The following is a 23,541-nucleotide window of genomic DNA, read 5'->3' as shown; positions in this document are numbered from 1 at the left end:
AGTGGTAGCCCCACTAAAGATGTAAAGGCAGCCATATTGGTTGTAAATTTTAATTGCCCAGAAAAATAAGTGACTAAGAAATGGCTAGAATATTTTAGGAGCTAAATTGTGAAAAATTGGAATGATAGTGTCATTACATTGTCTGTATGGCCTGGATAGATTTGCTAGTACAGTGATCCCTCAACTTACAATAGTTTCAACATACAATGGTCTTTTCTGGACCATTGTAAGTTGAAACCAGACTCCAATGCTACGGACAGTCCAGATCTGTGAAATGTGTCAATGAACTGACCAATCAAAATGGGTATTCCCCGATAAAACTCCTGTATTACTAAAGCGTATGCACTGACTGGGGTCTGGTAGCACCCCCTACAGTACAGGGAGGTATTACATGTTCTGTACTACTCTTAGGGCCAGGATTAGCTGCTCCTTTGGACACCAGGTGAGGGCGGCTCCATGTTACTTTTTTAGGACATTGCACGTACTGTACAGGACCCCGAAGAAGCTCCTGTCCTCTACATAGACCAGTGCTTCCCAAGCAGGGTGCCCCCAGCTGTTGCAAAACTACAACTCCCAGCCTTTGGCTGTCCGGGCATGCTGGGAGTTGTAGTTTTGCAACAGCTGGAGGCTCCCTGCTTGGGAAACACTGACATAGACAGTGATTTACAGCTCCCAGCAGCTCTTTCTTTCTTTTATATGTAAGAATTTGCTTTATCTCTATTAGTTATCTACTTATTTTTCTTTAATCCTCACTTTTTCCTATTTTTGGATGACATTTTGGTGCCTTTAGAATCAATTACCAGGTTTCCATAGAGTTCTGGTCTCAACATACAATGGTTTCAACATACAATGGTCGTCCTGGAACCAATTAATATTGTAACTTGAGGGACCACTGTACCACGCGCAGTCATCAACATGTTGCATCTGAAACAATAACAAATGCTAGCAGAGGAAGGTGAGGCCTAAATCATAGCAAGGTCTTGTTTGACAACACTTGGAGATTATCTTCCCACATAATCCAAACACTATTAATCCAGTGTGTGGAGACTGGTACTCTCAGCCCTGATGGGGAACAGATACACCTACAGACACCTCTACATCAGCCCACCAAAGCTGCACCACCATGCAGGGCCACGTCTCAATCATCTTTCCTCCTAAAATGTAGGCGTCTTGCTATTTAAAAGCCGAAGATTCTTAGGGTCTGGGTTCTGGATGTTTTATTGAGAACTTTTTAGGCCAAAGTGCATCTGCAATGTGGATACAGTACATGACAGTAACCATTGTGCAATGGTTGAATTCCTCATGACTTTATCATCCACTATGGGAGACATATCAAAAAGCAATGATTTCATTATTTTAGCTGTACACAGCATTGAATGTAGTTTTTAGAGATGAGCGAACTTAAAGTAAATTCGATTCGTCACGAACTTCTCGGCTCGGCAGTTGATGACTTTTCCTGCATAAATGAGTTCAGCTTTCAGGTGCTCCGGTGGGCTGGAAAAGGTGGATACATTTCCTAGGACTGTATCCACCTTTTCCAGCCCACAGGAGCACCTGAAAGCTGAACTCATTTATGCAGGATAAGTCATCAACTGCCGAGCCGAGAAGTTTGTGCCGAATCAAATTTACTGTAAGTTCGCTCATCTTTAATTAAATCTATTGCTGTGTGACATATTACTTATCTTAAAAGGAGTACCCCAGCGCTAAACATCTTATTCCCTAGGGGATAAGATGTTAGATCGCGGGGATCCTGCCGCTGGGGACCCCTACAATCTCTCCTGCAGCACCCCCTGTTTTTCAGCTTCACAGAGCAAGGATCGATCCTCGCTCTGTGAAGCTGAAAAATGGGGGTGCTGCAGGAGAGATCGCGGGGGTCCCCAGCGGCGGGATCCCTGCAATCTAACATCTTATCCCCTATCCTTTTGATAGGGGATAAAATGTTAGCGCAGGAGTACCCCTTTAATATGGGGAAAAAAAGAAAAGTCACAACTCCAGAGATAAGAAAGTTGAACCATGTGATCTGAGTTTCACTGTAAATGCTCTAGTTAGGCCACATGATTTCCACCTCCGCCCAAAATATACAAAGAACCGGACAGCTGGCAATGTGTACTGAACGTTTCCACAAGTGGCATACCAAACATGAGTGCCAGTCATAGAAAACACTGCAGAACAAATAGTGCAAAGAAAATAGTGCAGAACAAATTCTAGGCTGAAATCTGCTGCAGGCTCCTTACTTCTCTAGGTTTGTTATACAGTGGTCCCTCAACATACGGTGGTAATCCGTTCCAAACGGACCATCGTTTGTTGAAACCATCGTATGTTGAGGGATCCGTGCAATGTAAAGTATAGGACAGTGGTCTACAACCTGCGGACCTCCAGATGTCTGAAAACTACAACACCCAGCATGCCCGGACAGCCGTTGGCTGTCCGGGCATGCTGGGTGTTGTAGTTTTGCAACATCTGGAGGTCTGCAGGTTGTAGACCACTGTTAGAGAAAGTTGTACTCACCTGTCCCCGCCGCTCTGGACCGTCACCGCTACCCGGGATGTTGCCGTCCATCGCTGTCGCCGCGTCCCCTGGGTGTCCCCGACGCTCCGGTAGGGCCTCTGCTTCCCCGGCAACCGCGCTCTCCGTCGCCGCCATCACGTCGCTATGCACGCCGCTCCTATTGGATGACGGGACGGCGTGCGCAGCGACGTGATGACGTCGATGGAGAGCGCCGACGATGCAGAGGATCCCGAAGAGGACGTGTCGGAGCCCCGAGGACAGGTAAGTGACATCACCGGAGCTCACGGGGCACTGTAAACGGCTATCCGGTGGCAGCGCCAGTCAGCGCTGCCGGATAGCCGTTTATGCGATGGCCCCGACATACAAAAGCATCGTATGTTGATGCTGCCTCTGAGAAGCCATCGCATGTTGAAATGATCGTATGTCGGGGGGGTCACTGTATTGATTTCTATGAAAGTAACTTGGTCATGGAGTGGTGAAACTGGCCCCAATTTTGCTTTACCAATGACTAGTAACCGAATAATGGGGATTTTCCACATTCTAGTGCAGGGGTCCCCAACCTTTGAGCCACACTAAGTATTAAAAAAGTAAAAAGCCTGTTAAAGGGGCTGTCCAGCACCACTCCTGTCCACAGGTTGTGTTTAGTACTGCAGCTCAGTGCCATTCACTTCAAATGAGCAGAGCTACAATACCAGACAACTTGTGGACAAGAGCGGCGCTGTCTTTGCAAAACAAATAAATAAAATCGTCCACACTGCTGAATCTCCGGGTGGAGATTCTGTCTGGAGTGGGCGCCGCCAAAATCATTGGTGGTAGGACCACACGGACATTGCCATCTCCACAGAGCAGCAGAATCCATTGGAAACAGTCAGCAGTTTGGACAAGGCCTTACACTGTGGTGTATGATTCTCAGCCCTTTTCATCCCTTTCACAGAGCAACAAAATGGGCAAAAATACATAGTGATAGTGTGTACTAGAGATGAGCGAACTTACAGTAAATTCGATTCGGCACGAACTTCTCGGCTCGGCAGTTGATGACTTTTCCTGCATAAATTAGTTCAGCTTTCAGGTGCTCCGGTGGCTGGAGACTCTTTCCTAGGACTGTATCCACCTTCTCCAGCCCACCGGAGCTCCTGAAAGCTGAACTCATTTATGCAGGATAAGTCATCAACTGCCGAGCCGAGAAGTTTGTGATGAATCGAATTTACTGTAAGTTCGCTGATCTCTAGTGTGTACATAGCCTTAATGTGAGTACTGTTCGGGTATGTGCATGTTGCATGCTTTTCCAATGGAAAAGTATGCAGTGATAGAAGCAAAAAGGTAGCCTTAAATTTCTGCAGCACATTCCATGGATTGCATTTTGCCACATTTTGGATACTGATCATTGTCCTGCATTAATGTCACAATTTAGCTTGGAATAAGTGACATGTCACTTATTCAGGTTCCTAAAATACACAGGAAAAAAATTGGGTGCATATTTTAAGGTGCATAAAAAAAAAAAGTCCTGTGTAAATCCAGCCTAATGGTTTCGTTGCAATTACAAAACTTGTGGCACATTAATCTCTTAAAAATGTGAAAATTTACAATTAGGGTGGGTTCACACCACGATTTTCTATACAGTTTTTGGATACGGTTTTTAAAAAAAACAAAAAACGAATGCAACTGTACAGAAAACCGTGCCCATAGACTTTCCGTTCAAAACCGTATGCACTATATTGCATACGGGTTGTCTCCGTTTTTCACACCACACGGTTTTTAACTTTTTTTTTTTCTGGACAGAAAACCGTGGCCTACCACGGTTTTTGGTTCAGGTGAAAAACAGTATTGACCCGTATACGTTTTTTTTTTAACATGGGAGTCAATGGGAACCGTACAGAACTGTATGTGTGTATGGTTCCATCCAGTTTTTACCATACGGTTTTTGACTTTGCACAGTTTTTTTTGGGGAAATTTCAATCAAACAAGTGAAACTTTATTCATAATGGAGTGAAAAGTTCAAAACATATGCGTTTTTTTTCTTAAAAAACTTATGCAACCAGACATCACTTTTCAAACCGTATACGGATAAAACTTTGTAGACATGTTTTGATGAATCCGTTTTTTTTATTTAAAAAAACTGTATTGCAAAAACGTGGTGTGAACCCACCCTTACTTATACTATCGCTTTAAAGTGGCAACTTAAAGTAGGATTCTTTATGTTGTATTTTATAACGCCAACAATTACATAAGCGTGTGATAAAAAGACTCCATAACAAGTGGCTACAGAGACTGTTGTTAAAAACCTGTAAGAACCCGACTGACAACTATTATGTCTATGAAGCTGCAGTTTTGTTTACTAGATACATTGTAGATAAAACAAGCAGTATGTTCTTTTTGCATTAGCTTAATGTAAAAGATAAAAAGGGGACAAGTTATTGTGCCTTTATCTAGTGATGGTGTGAATGTGTGAGGGTAAATGAAAACCTGCTCACCTTATGGTGTTATGCTCTGAACACAACACCGTGTAGCTAGCGCTTGTAAATACCAGTAGCAGCCTATGCCCGTCCACACCCAGGGTTCTGAGGCGGTGTGTAGACAAGTAGAGGACCGCGCAAGCAGTGTGGTAGTAGAAGATTGGTACTTGCCTGGCGATTCCTGGTGGTAGATAGTCGTGGTACAAATACCAAATTCCAGAGTGGTTGCAGTAAAGCAGTAGCGTTCTCTATTTTATACAAAGACAACACGTTTCGAGGGGGTCTGCACCTCTCTTCCTCAGGTCATGGGGGATTACAGGCAAAGGAAGTCCCTATTTATATACACACAAATGTAGAGAAAAGCCTGCGAAACTTGTCCCGACCAGGGGGCAGGTCAGGTGACATAATCGCAAGTCCATGTGCCGGCCCGTGTGTTTTGTAAAACTGACGTCACACAACACAGAAGCCAGCTCTATTGTAAGTGTCACAAGCATTAGACAGGGTTATACATATGTATTGCAAGAAAACCATTCGTTGTAACATCAGAAACAGAAGGGTTAGAATGGGGCCTCCCCCTGGCATCGGTCCCCAGTGCCGGCAGGGATGCGGAGGAATTATGTGCTGCGCTTATTGCATCGCATCAAAGGCAGGTGCAGGGGGCCGTGTGCGCTGCGCTTGTTCTAGCGCAGCCGCATATCGGCAGTGAATTCCAATGACCACATCAAGTCCAGTGCATTAGCCACATAGTAATTATAAATACTTTAGTAATAAATACTTTTGCCATGACACTTAAGTGATTCATTCATTGAATAGAATGAAAGACCAAACAGAGCTGCCAGCAGTACTCCACCCAGACGGGCAGGGCTGTGAGACACTTTATACATGTGTGCTGCCAACCGCCACTCTGCTGGCACTATACAGTGCGTAAAACAAATACAACACACACTTCAATACAACTCAGTATAACAAACGGTGTCATCTTTTGTGTCTCGTTCATAGATGATATATGCTACAGACTACAGTGGTCCCTCAAGTTACAATATTAATTGGTTCCAGGACGACCATTGCATGTTGAAACCATTGTATGTTGAGACCAGAACTCTATGGAAACCTGGTAATTGGTTCTAAAGGCACCAAAATGTCATCCAAAAATAGGAAAAAGGGAGAATTAAAGAAAAAAAAGTAGATAACTAATATAGATAAAGCAAATCCTTACACATAAAAGTAAGAAAGATCTGCTGGGAGCTGTAATCACTGTCTGTGTCAGTGTTTCCCAAGCAGGGAGAACTCCAGCTGTTGCAAAACTACAACTCCCAGCATGCCCGGACAGCCAAAGGCTGTCCGGGCAAGCTGGGAGTTGTAGTTTTGCAACAGCTGGGGGCACCCTGCTTGGGAAACACTGGTCTATGTAGAGGACAGGAGCTTCTTTGGGGTCCTGTACAGCACACGCAATGTCCTAAAAAAGTAATGGAGTCGCCCTCACCTGGTGTCCAAAGGAGCAGGTAACCCTGGTACAGGTAAAGTGTACAGAACATGTAATACCTCTCTGTACTGTAGGGGGCGCTACCAGATATCAGTCAGTGCATGCACTTCAGTAATACAGGGGTTTTACCAGTGAATGCCCATTTTGCTTGGTCGGTTCTTCCGGCCATTGACACGTTTCACAGATCTGGACTGTCCGTACATTGTATGTTGAGTCTGGTTTCAACTTACGATGGTCCAGAAAAGACCATTGTATGTTGAAACCATTGTATGTTGAGGCCATTGTAAGTTGAGGGATCACTGTACAACAAGACAGCGACCATTCACAGTGCTTAACGAAAGAGATTTACTATGCAAAATGCACCCAAATTGTGGCTCCAACTGTGCCCCAAAACTGGCGAACATGCCACGAGTAAATCTGTTATGTATTTTAAACATGTCAGGAGAAATTTTTTTTACTCATTGAACATTATGCGCTTTCTTTTTACTGTCTTTGACTTAAAGGGGTACTCCGGTGAAAAACTATTTTATTTTATTTTTTTCACATCAACTGGCTCCAGAAAGTTAAACAGATTTGTAAATTACTTCTATTAAAAAAATCTGAGTCCTTCCAGTACTTATCAGCTGCTGAAGTTGAGTTGTTCTCTGTCTGACACCTCTGTCTCAGGAACTTTCCAGAGTCGTAGCAAATCTCCATAGCAAACCTCTCCTGCTCCCCAATAGACGGCAATGTCTTCCACGAGTAGATCCGCCTGAAGAATGAGCCCCACCATTCTTGAGGTGGAAATTTGAATGCAAATTTTCTGCTCACAAATTCTGCTTCAAAAATTACGAAGTGTGAATTAGTGGACGGAAAACTTGACTCACTTGTGCATTTTAGTAAGCAGAATTTCTGACTGCAATTTCAAAGCAGAATTTCAGGCTGAGATTCCGTTGTGTGAACAAAGCCTTAAAAGGGATGTATAAGGGCTAATTTTTTGCGCCATCATCTATAGTTTTTATTGTTACCACTTTTGTTTTCATGTAAATTTTTGATCGCTTATTTGTTTCGTTTTTTACGTTTACGCCATTTACCATGCTGAATCATAAACATTAAGGGGGAGATTTATCAAAACCTGTCCAAAGGAAAACCTGCTGAGTTGTCCATAGCAGCCAATCAGATCGCTTCTTTCAGTTTTCAGAGGCCTTGGTAAAAATGAAAGAAGCAATCTGATTGGTTGTTATGGACAACTCAGCAATATTTCCTCTGGACAGGTTTTGATAAATCTCCCCTATATTTTACTATATACGCATGTGGCGATACCAGATTTGTTTTTCCATTTTACAAAAAAAGAATAACATGAGTAATTAAAGGGTTTTAAATAATTTTTGAGACTTATTTTTTATTTACACTTTATAAGAACCCATAGGGGACTATTATATGCAATCATTAGATTGCATTTACTGTATAATGATATGTCTATGGCATAGCATCATACAGTATGATTGGCTATCCACTGATCTAGCCTGGCTAAGCTAGGCTACATCAGGGAATGGGTGATTGGCGGCAGGTAAGGGGACACTCATCCGTCATTTTAGCTCACGGAATCCCTGCTATCATGTCGCAGGGGTTCCGTGAGCTCCACTGAGCTACTGGCAAGTTTCATTTTAATTTAAGACATTGTGATCGGCATTGATCAAGGAGTCTAAAAGGTTAAATGCTGGGCAGTGGCGGGATTGCTGCTGCAGGGTATAAGCAGTCAGTGTGTGGCTACTTGCTCTGAAGCAAGTGCCGCTCCTGCGCTCGCTTCAAAGCCACCTAAAGCATCAGGGTGTACAGGTATGCCCTGCGTCTAACTACCAGAGGACGTGTGTGTACCTGTACGCCCTGCTTTCTTAACGGGTTAAGATGCAATACGGTGTGCCAGAATTCTGACATAATACTACTCTGCCCCTAGACATCTTATTCCCTATCCAAAGCACCCCTTTAAAGGGTACCTGTCATTTTTATAAGGTTTTTATAAATAAGAAGCCTGGTAAGGAGAACCATTTTTTGCTTTCTACAGATGTCAAAGAGCCAAGTACCCGATGTATCGGTACATCAACTACTTGGTTCTCTGTGTAGAACCGATCAGAAACAAAAGAGCGGCGCAGGTGTCAGCTGAGAACTACTGCCCCTTAAGGGCTCGTTCACACGGCCGTCTGTCCCCGTTGTTTTATCTCCGTTTTGTTTCCTTTCTTGCAGGCTTTAAACGGATTCAAAACGGTTATAAAAAAAATCATGTGAATGGGATTTTTTTACAATCCTTTTGCACCCGTCTGCACTCATTTCCGTTTTTTTTTACGGCAGAAAAAAACGGCACATGCTGTATTTTTTCTTCCGTCCAAAAAACGGAAGAAAAAATGGATACAGTACATTTAACATTGAAGTCTATGGAAAACGGATGAGCCCTTAATGTCAGCCGTTTGCATCCGTTTTTTCAATCCTTTTTTTATCCGTTTTTACTTTTGAGCATGCTCAGAACAAAAACAATTTTTGGGGGGGTTTATTAACTGAACAAAAACGGATACAAACGGATAACATCAGTTTCCATCCGTTACTGTCCGTTTTTTTAAAAATCTTTGACGGGAGAAGAACGGGACGGGTCTAGACGGCCGTGTGAACGCAGCCTTACTTAAAAGGGTCGTCCAGGAATAGAAAGATGGAGCCGATTTCCTGTCGTCAGGTTGTGTGTGATATTACAACTTGGCTCTATTGGCTTCACTGGAACTAAGCTGCAATACCTCACACAACCTGAGGAGGACAGGTGTGGTGCTTTTTTTTCTTTACAGAACAGGTATCCTTTAACAATTCTGCTCCATTGTAACTTCTATGAGTCATACAACTCCTGTGCAACTGTTGGAATGTGACTTCTGACTGCCCTCCCCCATTCCAAACAAGTGCTTGGGATTCCATAATAGTGTCTTGGATTTTATACTAGTGCCTTGGAACCTGTAATCCAACCCCCCCTCCCCCAGTCCTGGACCACAGAGATGGTCACAGAAAACAATAGTTACAATTATGTGGCTGTCAAATAGTTACTTATCTGTAGTTCCTGTCTGAGACATCAAGAGCAGTGCAGGAACATGGAGAAGAGACCTATTTGTACTGGTACTACTGGGGATAGCACACTCCTTATTGGGCAATGCACTGGGTGGCAAACTAGAAGTAATTGTGTGTGGCTGGTGCACATCTTACCCCAGTAGTCTCCAAATCTTAATCCTTCCAATAATTATCAGCTGATGAAGTTGAGTTGTTCTTTTCTTTCTGGCAACAGTGCTCTCTGCTGACATCTCTGTTTGTCTCGGGAACTGCACAGAGAAGAAGAGGTTTGCTATGGAGATTTGCTTCTACTCTGGACAGTTCCCGAGACAGGTGTCATCAGAGAGCACTTAGACAGAAAAGGACAACTCAACTTCAGCAGCTCATAAGTACTGAGAGGGTTAAGATTTTTTTAATGGAAGCAATTTACAAATTTGTTTAACTTTCTGGAGCCAGTTGATATATATATATATATATATATATATATATATATATATATATATATATATATTTTTCCTGGATAACACCAGTAATTGTTTGCGATTCTAAGAGAATCTATGAAAGATGGATTAGGATGCATCAGCCCAGAAAGTGCCACCTGCTCATCCTGTCTTGGCACATTGGCACATTGCTGCAGACACGGCTTGGCACATTGCTGCAGACACGGCTTCCTGTTACTCATAAAAGCCTCAGTGAAGTAAGAGCTCCGCTTCATACAGCAGAAACCACAAAAAGTGTGAAAATACAGTAAAGTGAAATTACACTGTGACTACGGGGGAGGAACTGTCACATTCTACAAACCATAACTAGCCCCCCCCCCCCCCCCCCCCCCGGTGTGAGGAGTCCATGGGACCCCCTTTCTGCATCCTCCTGATTACCGAGCGGTACCGCCATGATCCGCCCTGTCACCTGTATGAAGAAATATAGCAGTATCCAGTAATGGGGTGTATTTACTTATACAGCTGCCCAGGTGGGTCAGGACAACACTCCAAACAGACTGAGGAAGCAGGATGATGAAAGTGCCAAGATCACAAGTCCACAGGAAAGTGATGGGGGAGGGCTACTGCCTGACAGCAGACTGTACTAAACAGCATTCCTATAGAGAAGCAATAGAAATAAAAGGCAAGCCCTGTAACAATCTAATCATAATAGTAAGTGTATCTATATTTACACTGGAGTTTTCACTCAACTTTCCTACAAATCTGAATGGGAAAACTTGTATAAAGAACATTTGGGGCATTGTTGTTAATTCCTATAATTTTCTTGGCAAAAACTGTATAAAAGATCCAGTGAGTTTAAAGCAGACGTAGCAATACATCCCCACCTATTAGACTCATATAGCACCCCTACAGACTTAAAGGGGTATTCCAGGAAAAAACTTTTTTTTTTAATATATCAACTGGCTCCAGAAAGTTAAACAGATTTGTAAATTACTTATATTAAAAAATATTAATCCTTTCAGTACTTATGAGCTTCTGAAGTTAAGGTTGTTCTTTTCTGTCTAAGTGCTCTCTGATGACACCTGTCTCGGGAACCGCCCAGTTTAGAAGCAAATCCCCATAGCAAACCACTTCTAAACTGGGCGTTTCCCGAGACACATGTGATCAGAGAGCACTTAGACAGAAAAGAACAACCTTAAAGGGGTATTCGAGGCAAAAACTTTTTTTTATATATCAACAGGCTCCGGAAAGTTAAACAGATTTGTAAATTACTTCTATTAAAAAATCTTAATCCTTCCAATAGTTATTAGCTTCTGAAGTTTACTGTCTAACTGCTCAATGACGATGTCACGTCCTGGGAGCTGTGCATGATGGGAGAATATGCCCATAGGAACTGCACAGCTCCCGGGACGTGACATCATCATTGAGCAGTTAGACAGTAAACTTCAGAAGCTAATAACTATTGGAAGGATTAAGATTTTTTAATAGAAGTAATTTACAAATCTGTTTAACTTTCCGGAGCCAGTTGATATATAAAAAACAAGTTTTTGCCTGGAATACCCCTTTAACTTCAGAAGCTCATAAGTACTGAAAGGATTAAGATTTTTTAATATAAGTAATTTATAAATCTATTTAACTTTCTGGAGCCAGTTTATATAAACGTTTTTTTCCTGGAATACCCCTTTAATACATTCCCCCTTAGGACCAATACACACACCACAGGGTTAATGCAACACACCCTACAGGACTAATACAGCCCCCTAAGGGAATTATATAGCATTGATACAGGACCAGTACACTCCCCATATGGCTTATGGAGAACCCCAATTAGACTGATACAGCAACAGGACCCATACAGCCCACCCCTACAGGAGTAATAATACACAGCCCTCCAGGACCCCCTACAGGAGTAATAATACACAGCCCTCCAGGACCCCCTACAGGAGTAATAATACACAGCCCTCCAGGCCCCCCTACAGGAGTAATAATACACAGCCCTCCAGGACCCCCTACAGGAGTAATAATACACAGCCCTCCAGGCCCCCCCTACAGGAGTAATAATACACAGCCCTCCAGGACCCCCTACAGGAGTAATAATACACAGCCCTCCAGGACCCCCTATAGGAGTAATAATACACAGCCCTCCAGGATCCCCTATAGGAGTAATAATACACAGCCCTCCAGGACCCCCTATAGGAGTAATAATACACAGCCCTCCAGGCCCCCCCCTATAGCAGTAATAATACACAGCCCTCCAGGACCCCCCCCATAGGAGTAATAATACACAGCCCTCCAGGACCCCCCATAGGAGTAATAATACACAGCCCTCCAGGGCCCCCTATAGGAGTAATAATACACAGCCCTCCAGGGCCCCCTATAGGAATAATAATACACAGCCCTCCAGGCCCCCCTATAGGAATAATAATACACAGCCCTCCAGGACCCCCTATAGGAGTAATAATACACAGCCCTCCAGGACCCCCTATAGGAGTAATAATACACAGCCCTCCAGGACCCCCTATAGGAGTAATAATACACAGCCCTCCAGGACCCCCTATAGGAGTAATAATACACAGCCCTCCAGCCCCCCCCCCCCCCCCCTATAGCAGTAATAATACACAGCCCTCCAGGACCCCCCATAGGAGTAATAATACACAGCCCTCCAGGACCCCCCATAGGAGTAATAATACACAGCCCTCCAGGACCCCCTATAGGAGTAATAATACACAGCCCTCCAGGACCCCCTATAGGAATAATAATACACAGCCCTCCAGGACCCCCTACAGGAGAAATAATACACAGCCCTCCAGGCCCCCTATAGGAATAATAATACACAGCCCTCCAGGACCCCCTATAGCAGTAATAATACACAGCCCTCCAGGCCCCCTATAGCAGTAATAATACACAGCCCTCCAGGACCCCCTATAGCAGTAATAATACACAGCCCTCCAGGACCCCCTATAGCAGTAATAATACACAGCCCTCCAGGACCCCCTATAGGAGTAATAATACACAGCCCTCCAGGACCCCCTATAGGAGTAATAATACACAGCCCTCCAGGACCCCCTATAGGAGTAATAATACACAGCCCTCCAGGACCCCCTATAGGAGTAATAATACACAGCCCTCCAGGACCCCCTATAGGAGTAATAATACACAGCCCTCCAGCCCCCCCCCCCTATAGCAGTAATAATACACAGCCCTCCAGGACCCCCCATAGGAGTAATAATACACAGCCCTCCAGGACCCCCCATAGGAGTAATAATACACAGCCCTCCAGGACCCCCCATAGGAGTAATAATACACAGCCCTCCAGGACCCCCCATAGGAGTAATAATACACAGCCCTCCAGGACCCCCCCATAGGAGTAATAATACACAGCCCTCCAGCCCCCCCCCCCTATAGCAGTAATAATACACAGCCCTCCAGGACCCCCCATAGGAGTAATAATACACAGCCCTCCAGGACCCCCCATAGGAGTAATAATACACAGCCCTCCAGGACCCCCCATAGGAGTAATAATACACAGCCCTTCAGGACCCCCTATAGGAGTAATAATACACAGCCCTCCAGGACCCCCTATAGGAGTAATAATACACAGCCCTCCAGGACCCCCTATAGGAGTAATAATACACAGCCCTCCAGGACCCCCTACAGGAGTAATAATACACAGCCCTCCAGGACCCCCTACAGGAGAAATAATACACAGCCCTCCAGGCCCCCTATAGGAATAATAATACACAGCCCTCCAGGACCCCCTATAGCAGTAATAATACACAGCCCTCCAGGCCCCCTATAGCAGTAATAATACACAGCCCTCCAGGACCCCCTATAGCAGTAATAATACACAGTCCTCCAGGACCCCCTATAGCAGTAATAATACACAGTCCTCCAGGACCCCCTACAGGAGTAATACACAGCCCTACAGGACTAGTACAGACCCCAGGGCTCAAGTCCTGCATGAATGCACAGGAACGGAGTTCCTGCACTTTTTCCAGAGCAGGAACACTGTTCCCATTAGCAGGAATCCTGCAGGACTAGCCCTTTAGTGGAAATCATGGGTGAGTTCTCACACTTTTTTCCCCAGGACTTGACCCCTGACAGACCCCCTATAGGAGTAATAGACAGTCCTATATGACCAGTACAGACCCCCTATAGGAGTAATAGACAGTCCTATAGGACCAGTACAGACCCCCCTATAGGAGTAATAGACAGTCCTATATGACCAGTACAGACCCCCTATAGGAGTAATAGACAGTCCTATAGGACCAGTACAGACCCCTTATAGGAGTAATAGACAGTCCTATAGGACCAGTACAGACCCCTTATAGGAGTAATAGACAGTCCTATAGGACCAGTAGAGACCCCTTATAGGAGTAATAGACAGTCCTATAGGACCAGTAGAGACCCCCCTATAGGAGTAATAGACAGTCCTATAGGACCAGTAGAGACCCCCCTATAGGAGTAATAGACAGTCCTATAGGACCAGTACAGACCCCTTATAGGAGTAATAGACAGTCCTATAGGACCAGTACAGACCCCCCTATAGGAGTAATAGACAGTCCTATAGGACCAGTACAGACCCCCCCTCCCTATGGGAGTAATAGACAGTCCTATAGGACCAGTACAGACCCCCCCTATAGGAGTAATAGACAGTCCTATAGGACCAGTACAGACCCCCCCATAGGAGTAATAGACAGTCCTATAGGACCAGTACAGACCCCCCTATAGGAGTAATAGACAGTCCTATAGGACCAGTACAGACCCCCTATAGGAGTAATAGACAGTCCTATAGGACCAGTACAGACCCCCTATAGGAGTAATAGACAGTCCTATAGGACCAGTAGAGACCCCCCTATAGGAGTAATAGACAGTCCTATAGGACCAGTAGAGACCCCCCTATAGGAGTAATAGACAGTCCTATAGGACCAGTACAGACCCCCCTATAGGAGTAATAGACAGTCCTATAGGACTAGTACAGACCCCCCCTATAGGAGTAATAGACAGTCCTATAGGACCAGTACAGACCCCCCTATAGGAGTAATAGACAGTCCTATAGGACCAGTAGAGACCCCCCTATAGGAGTAATAGACAGTCCTATAGGACCAGTACAGACCCCCCTATAGGAGTAATAGACAGTCCTATAGGACCAGTACAGACCCCCCTATAGGAGTAATAGACAGTCCTATAGGACCAGTACAGACCCCTTATAAGAGTAATAGACAGTCCTATAGGACCAGTACAGACCCCTTATAGGAGTAATAGACAGTCCTATAGGACCAGTACAGACCCCCCTATAGGAGTAATAGACAGTCCTATAGGACCAGTACAGACCCCTTATAAGAGTAATAGACAGTCCTATAGGACCAGTACAGACCCCTTATAGGAGTAATAGACAGTCCTATAGGACCAGTACAGACCCCTTATAAGAGTAATAGACAGTCCTATAGGACCAGTACAGACCCCCCTATAGGAGTAATAGACAGTCCTATAGGACCAGTACAGACCCCTTATAAGAGTAATAGACAGTCCTATAGGACCAGTACAGACCCCTTATAGGAGTAATAGACAGTCCTATATGACCAGTACAGACCCCTTCTAGAACTCCTCATAGGAATCATACACACCCTACAGGACTGATACAACCCCCTATAGAGAATACATGACGTCTCTGAATATCTAGGCAGTTTGTGTCAGTCAGGACCCCGGGACAGCCGGGTGACAATCTCTCTGTCCGGTGTGAAGAGGTCAGAGAGCCGGACACAGGAGGCCGGTGACAGCTGGTGGTGACAGGCAGGACTCTTACCACATTCTGCGCCTCCGGGCTGAGACAGTCCGATATATCCTGCATGTCCGCGTCCTCTCCGCCTCATTCACACTTGTTCTCCTGGCACAGCTAACCCCGGGCTCCGGCAGGTAGAGAGGACTGAGGGGCTGTGCTGTCACCGGGCAGGAGTGCTCATGGGAGAAGCAGGTGACTCACAGGCCCGGCTCACCCTGACTGGCTGTACAGGTTACCCGTGACCCGTCTCCCCGGCGGCCGGGACAGTGCAGGGAGGTGCAGGAACTGAGCACAGGCGGCAATTTCCTCCGTGTGAGTCAGCGCCGCCCCCTGGAGACGACTCGGCATCACACCTCCCAGGAGGCGACAGCCTGTGCCCGAACACCATGCTGTCTACCGGGGAGACCACGGGGTGCTGACGGGGAGAAGACGCGGACACACAGGGCAGAGGTCACAAAAAGTTTCTCTAGGTTTTACCGCATGGCCGACCACGTTTTTCAGCGTCACCGTGCGGCAAATGAAGAAGTGACTGCGGCAATTCTATAGACAGTAAACTCCTGAAAAGCAGCAGACTTGTTCAGGCTTCACTGAGCATGCGCCAAACTGAACCGCTCAAACATAGAAACGCTCCAAAAAGGAAAACGAAGTTTAGACCAGTGGTGTCCAAACTGCGGCCCTCCAGATGTTGCAAAACTACAACTCCCAGCATGCCCGGACAGCCGTTGGCTGTCCGGGCATGCTGAGAGTTGTAGTTTTGCAACATCTGGAGGGCCTCAGTTTGGACACCACTGGTTTAGACCTTCGAGGCTGTCCCAGGTTTTTATTTTTTTTTTGCAGTCTGTATATCCTTTACAGACTTGTTAGGCCGGGTTCACACCACGTTTTTGCAATCCAGTTCCCGTATCAGGTTTTTGATAAAAAAAAAAAAAAAAAATTGGTTCCTCAAAACCTGACTAAATTGTATCAAAACGTGTGTACAAATTTTTATCTGTATATGGTTGAAAACCGTCTACGGTTTGAAAAGTGATGTCCGGTTGCATCCGCTTTTTAAGAAACAAAACGTATAAGTTTTTAACTTTTCACTCCATTATGAATAAAGTTTCACTTGTTTGATTGAAATCTCAAGAAAAAAAACTGAGCAAAGCCAAAAACCGTATGGAACCGTATGCACAAACAGTTCTGTACAGTTCCCATTGACTCCCTTTAAAAAAAAAAAAGTATACTGTATAAGGCTGGGTTCACACCACGTCTTTCAAATACAGTTGTCGTATACGGTTTTCCGCTAAAAAACGTATGGCAAAAACCGTATGCAACCATATATAATCGCATGACTCCAAATAAAACGTATACGTTTTTTCCCTGAACGGTTCTATCCGTTTGTATCAGTTTTTGCCAACGGTTTTGCTGGATTTTGTTGGAATTAGTTATCCAGCAATTTAATAAAAGTTATTAATGTTCTATTGAAATTCCAATCTGCGCATGTGTCAACTTCAAAAACGGATTAGAAAAAACGTGTGCCACCGTATTCTGAAATTCTGTGTACGGTTCTCATAGACAACAATGTTAAAAGAACCGCATACGGTTTTCCAACCGGAGGCAAAAATGTGGTCGACAGTGTTTTTGCCTACGGTTGAAAAATCGGCAAAACCGTATCCGAGGCAAAACGGATGCAACCGTACACAACATTTGGAATACGGTTTACAATGCATTCGGATACGGTCGTATACGTTTTTTTGCGGAAAACCGTATAAGGTTACCGTATTTGAAAAACGTGGTGTGGATGGAACGGTATGGGAAAAAGGAAACCGTATGCGTTTTTAAACTGTATACTGTTTTTAAAAGTGCATACAGTTCCGTCCGTTTTTATAAAATAAAAAATGTTTTTGAAAATGTCCATTTTTAATGGGAGAAGGTGTAGCATGCAAATGCGCATGTGCAAAGTAAAAACTGTATACGGTTTCCCGTATGGAACTGTATACATGTGCATTACCCATTGATGTCCATGTTAAAAAAAACGTATGCGGTTGCAGTACGGTTTTTAAACCAGAGACAAAATCGTGGTCAACCATGGTTTTAACTCCGGTTTAAAAACTGTACTGCAACCACATACATTTTTTTTAACATGGAAATCAATGGGAAACGCACAAATTTTCAAAAAAATATGTTTTTTTGTTTTTTTTTTATGAAAAACGGATGGAACTGTATGCACTTTTAAAAACAGTATACGGTTTTAAAACGCATACATACTTTTTCCCATACTGTTCCATCCGTTTTTTTGGCATACGGTTTTCTTTAGAAAAACGGATTGAAAACAGTATGGCAAAAACGTGATGTGAACCCAGCCTTATACCGTTTTTCACCCGGACCAAAAATAGTGGTAGACCACGGTTTTCTGTCCGGGAAAAAAAAAAAAAAAAGTAAAAAAGTATGGTTTGAAAAACGTAGACAACCGTATACATTATGGTGCATACGGTTTTGAATGGGAAGTCTATGGGCACGGTTTTCTGTACGGTTGCATACTTTTTTAAAATTAAACCTTATGCAGAAACCGTATAGCAAAATCGTGGTGTGAACCAACCCTTACTAATATCTGGTCTGTGGTTGTAATTTTCAAGTGTCTTAAAGGGGTACTCCGCCCCTGGCATCTTATCCTCTATCCAAAGGATAGGGGATAAGACGTTAGATCACCGCGGTCCCGCTGCTGGGGACCCCCGGGATCGCCACTGCAGCACCCCGCCATCATTACTGCACAGAGAGAGTTCGCTCTGTGCGTAATGACGGGCGATACAGGGGCCGGAGCAGCGTTACATCATGGCTCCGCCCCTCATGACATCACGGCCCGTCCCCTTAATGCAAGTCTATGGCAGGGGGCATGACGACCGCCACGCCCCCTCCCATAGACTTGTATTGACGGGGGCGTGCCGTGACGTCACCAGGGGCGGAGCCGTGACATAACGATGCTCCGGCCCCTGTATTGCCCGTCATTACGTGTAGAGCGATCTCGCTCTGCGCAGTAATGATAGCGGGGTGCTGCAGCAGCGATCCCCGGGGTCCCCAGCAGCGGGACCCCGACGATCTGACATCTTATCCCCTATCCTTTGGATAGGGGATAAGATGTCTAGTGGCGGAGTACCCCTTTAAAGGGTTTTATGCATTGTCTTTTTTTGCATGGGAAATGGATTTATAATATCCCCCAAAAAAATACTATGGGGGAAATTTATCAAAACCTGTGCAGAGGTAGAATGGATCAGTTGCCCATAGCAACCAATCAGATCACTTTTTAATTTTTTTTAAAAGGCCTCTGAAAAATTAAAGAAGCGATCCTGTTGCTTTCTATGAAAATCTGGTCAACTTTTCTCTACACAGATTTTGATAAATCTCCCCCTATGTGTTTTTTTCTAGGCCAGTTTCTCATGGGCCCCAGCCCAACTAAAATTAAATTTAAAATTATCTGGTGCCACCAAGTTAAACATATTTATACATTTCTTCTTTTTAAAAATCTTCATCCTTCCAGTACTTATCAGCTGCTGTATGCTCAAGAAGAAGTTGTATTTCTTTTTGGAGTTCTTTTTAGTCTGACCACAGTGCTCTCTGCTGACACCTCTGTCCGTATCAGGATCTGTCCAGAAAAGAATTCCAGAAAGAAAATAACTTCCTCTAGAGCATACCACAGCTAATATATACTGGAAGGATTAAAGGGGTATTCCAGGAATTTTTTTATGTGACTATGCTACTGGAGCTGTAAAGTTAGTGTAGTTCATAATATAGTGTCTGTACCTGTGTGTGACGGTTTTCTTACAATTCTTCTGTGATTTTCACCCCACTATTTCTTTTAATCAGCATACAAAATTTGTCTCAGAATTTTCCCAGCTTGCAATGCGGCCGAGACCTGACTCACTAGTCAGCTGATGACAGGGAGCCTGTCTGCTTCAATGGGTGGAGAGATCGCTTGGTGGGAGAGAGATCAATTTGCAACTAATGCAACAGCTGGAGGCACCCTGATTGAAAACCACAGGCCTTTTGAATGGATGCAGCTCATTTATGCTTTGGGTGGGGTGGCTGATGTGTGGGAGGGAGGAAAATGGAATTATGGGATTTGTAGTAAAAAAAAGAAAACTCAAACAGGAAATACCAGTTCACAAAAAGATAGCCACAGTGTTATGGTAATCTCATAGTTTAGCCATTTATCCCCAAGACAAGCGCAGATCCTTCCTAAGCATGTCCAATACTGTCTGCCAGGTACGTACTAAAATGACCTTATGGGGGAGAACCCCTTTAAGATTTTTAAACAGAAGTAATTTTCTAATCTGTTTAACTTTCTGGCACTAACAACAGTCGATTAAAAAAAAAAAAAAAATTGGAATACATCCAGATCCAGAGACAGCAGTGCAGGGGGATGTCAAGGGAAGGAGGTGTTCTCGGGCTACGGAACCGTTTTGCGCTACCTGGGCTTCATAATGCCCCTACTCTTATGACATAAGCGCATGTAGCGCAAGACGGTTCCGTAGGGGTAGAGACACTTCATGTAGCTGACCTGTGCACTTCTTCATTCAGGCGGGTATTTTGATGCTACCTCATATGGCACACTGGATATGGAGTATGTATATATGGAGTATGTATATATGGAGTATGTATATATGGAGTATGTATATATGGAGTATGTATTGTCTCCAGCACACGTTCCTCTCAAAGAGCCAGGGCCTGTGCAGGAGATTGCAGGGGGCTCCCAGCAGTCAGATTCCCTCAATCTGACACTTATCCCCTATTCTGTGGATAGGGGGTAAGTTACTTTTCGCTGCACAATCCCTTTAAAGAGAATCTGCCATAAGTGTCAGTGGCACTAACCTGTAGGCAAAGGCTGGTAGTGCGGGTGACACTGATAATGATACTTATCTCCAGTCTGTCATTCAGTTTGCCAGTTATGCCTATTATACGGGCAGCAGGCTTGGTGCACAGGCGGCACTCCAGGGGCGGCACTGATGTCACCACTGCTGCCTCCCCAAACCTGCTCGCAGCCGGGTCAAGTGAGGAAGCTGCAGCGTTCATGGTAAAACTAACATTTTTAGGTTTAGAAAGTTTGGTTCTGTAACTGGATTGAAAACTGGCTTCAAGTGCTGTACCCAGAGAATGGTGTACAATGATTCCTACTCTGATTGGTACCTTCTTAAAAGTGGCGTACCCAAGGTTCAGTATTTGTTTAACTTAATGATATAGAGCAGTGTTTCCAGAGTGCAGCCCTCAAGTACCCCATTAGGCCAGAATTTGAGGATATCCCATACTGAGAACAATTGTGGTGATGCCTGATGCACTGACTGTAATTATATCACCTGGGAAAGACTAAGAAAATCCAGAAAACATGCTGGGGGGACTTGAGGACCGTGCTTGGGAAACACTGATATAGAGGATGAGATTAACAGCTGTATCAACCTTTGCAGATGACACCAAGCTTTGTAGCACGGTACAGTCTATAGAGGATGTGCATAAGTTACAAGATGACTTGGATAGACTAAGTGTCTGGGCATCCACTTGGCAAATGAGGTTCAATGTGGATAAATGTAAAGTTATGCATCTGGGTACTAATAACCTGCATGCATCGTATGTCTTAGGGGGGATTAAACTGTCAGAGTCACTGGTAGAGAAGGATCTGGGTGTACTTGTAGATCACAGACTACAGAATAGCATGCAATGTCAGGCTGCTGCTTCCAAAGCCAGCAGGATATTGTCATGTATCAAAAGAGGTATAAGCATGTAAAACAAGGACATAATACTTCTTATATATAAGGCATTGGTGCAGCCACACCTGAAATATGCTGTTCAATTTTGGGCACAGATTCATAAAAAGGATGTCCCTGACCTTAAAAAGGTACAAAGGTGCACCACTAAACTAATAAGGGACATGAAACATCTAAGTTATAAGGAAATATTAAGGGGGGATATGATCAATTCATGGAATTTGGGGGAAAACAGTTCTGGAGAAAAAAAGGTTAAAGGGGTACTCCACTGGACAACATTTTTTTTTAAATCAACTGGTGCCAGAAAGTTAAAGGGGTAGTCCAGTCCTGAAAAACATATCCCCTATCCTAAGGATAGGGGACACGTTTCAGATAGCAGGGGGTCCCCTGTAATCCCCCATATGGGGCCCAGGCAGCCCGCGGGAAGGGGCAGTGTCGACCACCACACAAAGCGGCGGCTGACACACCCCCTCAATACAACTCTATGGCAGATCCGGAGCACTGCCTTCAGCAATCTCCGGCTCTGCCATAGCCCTGTATTGAGGGGGCGTGTGGGCCGCCACTTCGTGCGGTGGTTGACACATGCTATCGGGCCGGAGAGTCGGGGCCCCGTATGAGAAATTGCGGGGAGTCCCAGCAGTCGGATCCCCCACTATCTGAAACTTATCCCCTATCCTTAGGATAGGGGATACGTTTTTCAGGACTGGACTACTCCTTTAAACAGATTTATAAATTACTTCTATTAAAAAATCTTAATCCTTCAAGTACTTATCAGCTGCTGTATGATCCACAGGAAGTTCTTTTATTTTTTAATTTCCTTTCTGCCTGACCATAGTGCTCGCTGCTGACACCTCTGTCCATTTTAGGAAGTGTCCAGAGTAGGAACAAATCCCCATAGAAAACCTCTCCTTCTCTGGACAGTTCGTAAAATGGACAGAGGTGTCAGCAGAGAGCACTGTGGTCAAGCAGAAAGGAAATTCAAAAAGAAAAGAACTTCCTGTGAATCATACAGCAGCTGATAAGTACTGGAAGGATTAAGATTTTTTAATAGAAGTAATTTACAAATCTGTTTAACTTTCTGGCACCAGTTGATTTATATATATTTTTTTCCAGTGGAGTACCCCTTTAAGTTTCCAAGGAGGATAAGCCTTCTTTACTATAAGAACTGTGAATTTATGGAAAAGTCTACCTCAGGAACTGTTAACAGGAAGAACTGTAAAGGGCTTCAAAACACGGTTAGACAAATTCTTAGAACAAAATAACACTAAAGGGGTAGTCCAGTGCTGAAAAACGGGCCCCCTGTGATCTCCTGTACTGGGCCAGATAGCGGGTGTTGACCATGGCACGAAGCGGCGGCTGACACGCCCCCTCAATACATCGCTATGGCAGAGCTGGAGATTGCTGAAGGCTGATTTTTTTTATTTTTATAGACAGTCAGCTTCAGCCAGTTACACATTGGGGGAAACACCCCCCCCCCCCCTTTTTTTTTTTTTTGCTGTTCTCTGCCGCTGTGATTTTTTGTGCCAAAGTTTAGCGACTTTTCATTTAGAAGGTTTTTCAAAAAGCATGTACCAAGTTGTGATTTCAGTTCATATGCAGTGATCAGGAATGTATAATGTGCGACTTTTCAGTTTGGTGCAAATGCTCTGAGATACAAATCTACACCAGCCCTGGCTTGGCTTACAAAACTGGCAGTGGACAGCATTATTAAAATGTCGCACATTGGCCCTCATCTACTATTGCAAACCCAACATGTTTTGTCGGGCCGTGTGCCAGATTCTGGCTCATTGTGCCAGAAATTCTGTCTGCGCCAGAATTGAAAAAACAAACTGACTAACTCTCCATTTTACTGAGAAAATCCGAAAAAGGGGCATGTCTGTTGGGGAAAGGGGGCGTGTCGATTGGAAAGGGGCGTGTTCCCGACATTTTCACAAAAACCCAACATATTTACTAAGGTTTCCACAGAAAATGTGGTGGATTTGAGCTGAGGAAAACCCGACAGATCAGAGCATGTGTAAAAAAAGGAAAATGTAGGGAATGTGGAAAATTTAGGGAAAGCTTAGTAAATACCGTGGAAAATAAA

General features: G+C 44.3%; 1 protein-coding gene across 16 annotated transcripts in view; it reads right to left on the bottom strand.

The window, feature by feature from the left end:
* Positions 1 to 23,541, bottom strand: part of LRRFIP1 (LRR binding FLII interacting protein 1) — a 146,369-nt gene that overhangs the window by 80,099 nt on the left and 42,729 nt on the right. Inside the window, exon 1 of one of the 16 annotated variants that reach the window (XM_056534841.1) lies at positions 15,751 to 16,190. The exons of the other annotated variants lie outside the window; for them this stretch is intronic. Within the exon in view, the coding sequence (XP_056390816.1) occupies positions 15,751 to 15,795 (45 nt within the window). The 5' untranslated portion in view covers positions 15,796 to 16,190. Of the gene's footprint in view, positions 1 to 15,750; positions 16,191 to 23,541 lie in introns of those variants that run through there. 16 annotated transcript variants of the gene reach the window in all.

The sequence above is a fragment of the Hyla sarda genome, chromosome 8, assembly GCF_029499605.1.
Source record: "Hyla sarda isolate aHylSar1 chromosome 8, aHylSar1.hap1, whole genome shotgun sequence".
NCBI lineage: Eukaryota > Metazoa > Chordata > Amphibia > Anura > Hylidae > Hyla > Hyla sarda.
The sequence above is the reverse complement of the archived record's forward strand: the minus strand, read 5'-3'. Positions and strand labels throughout refer to the sequence as shown.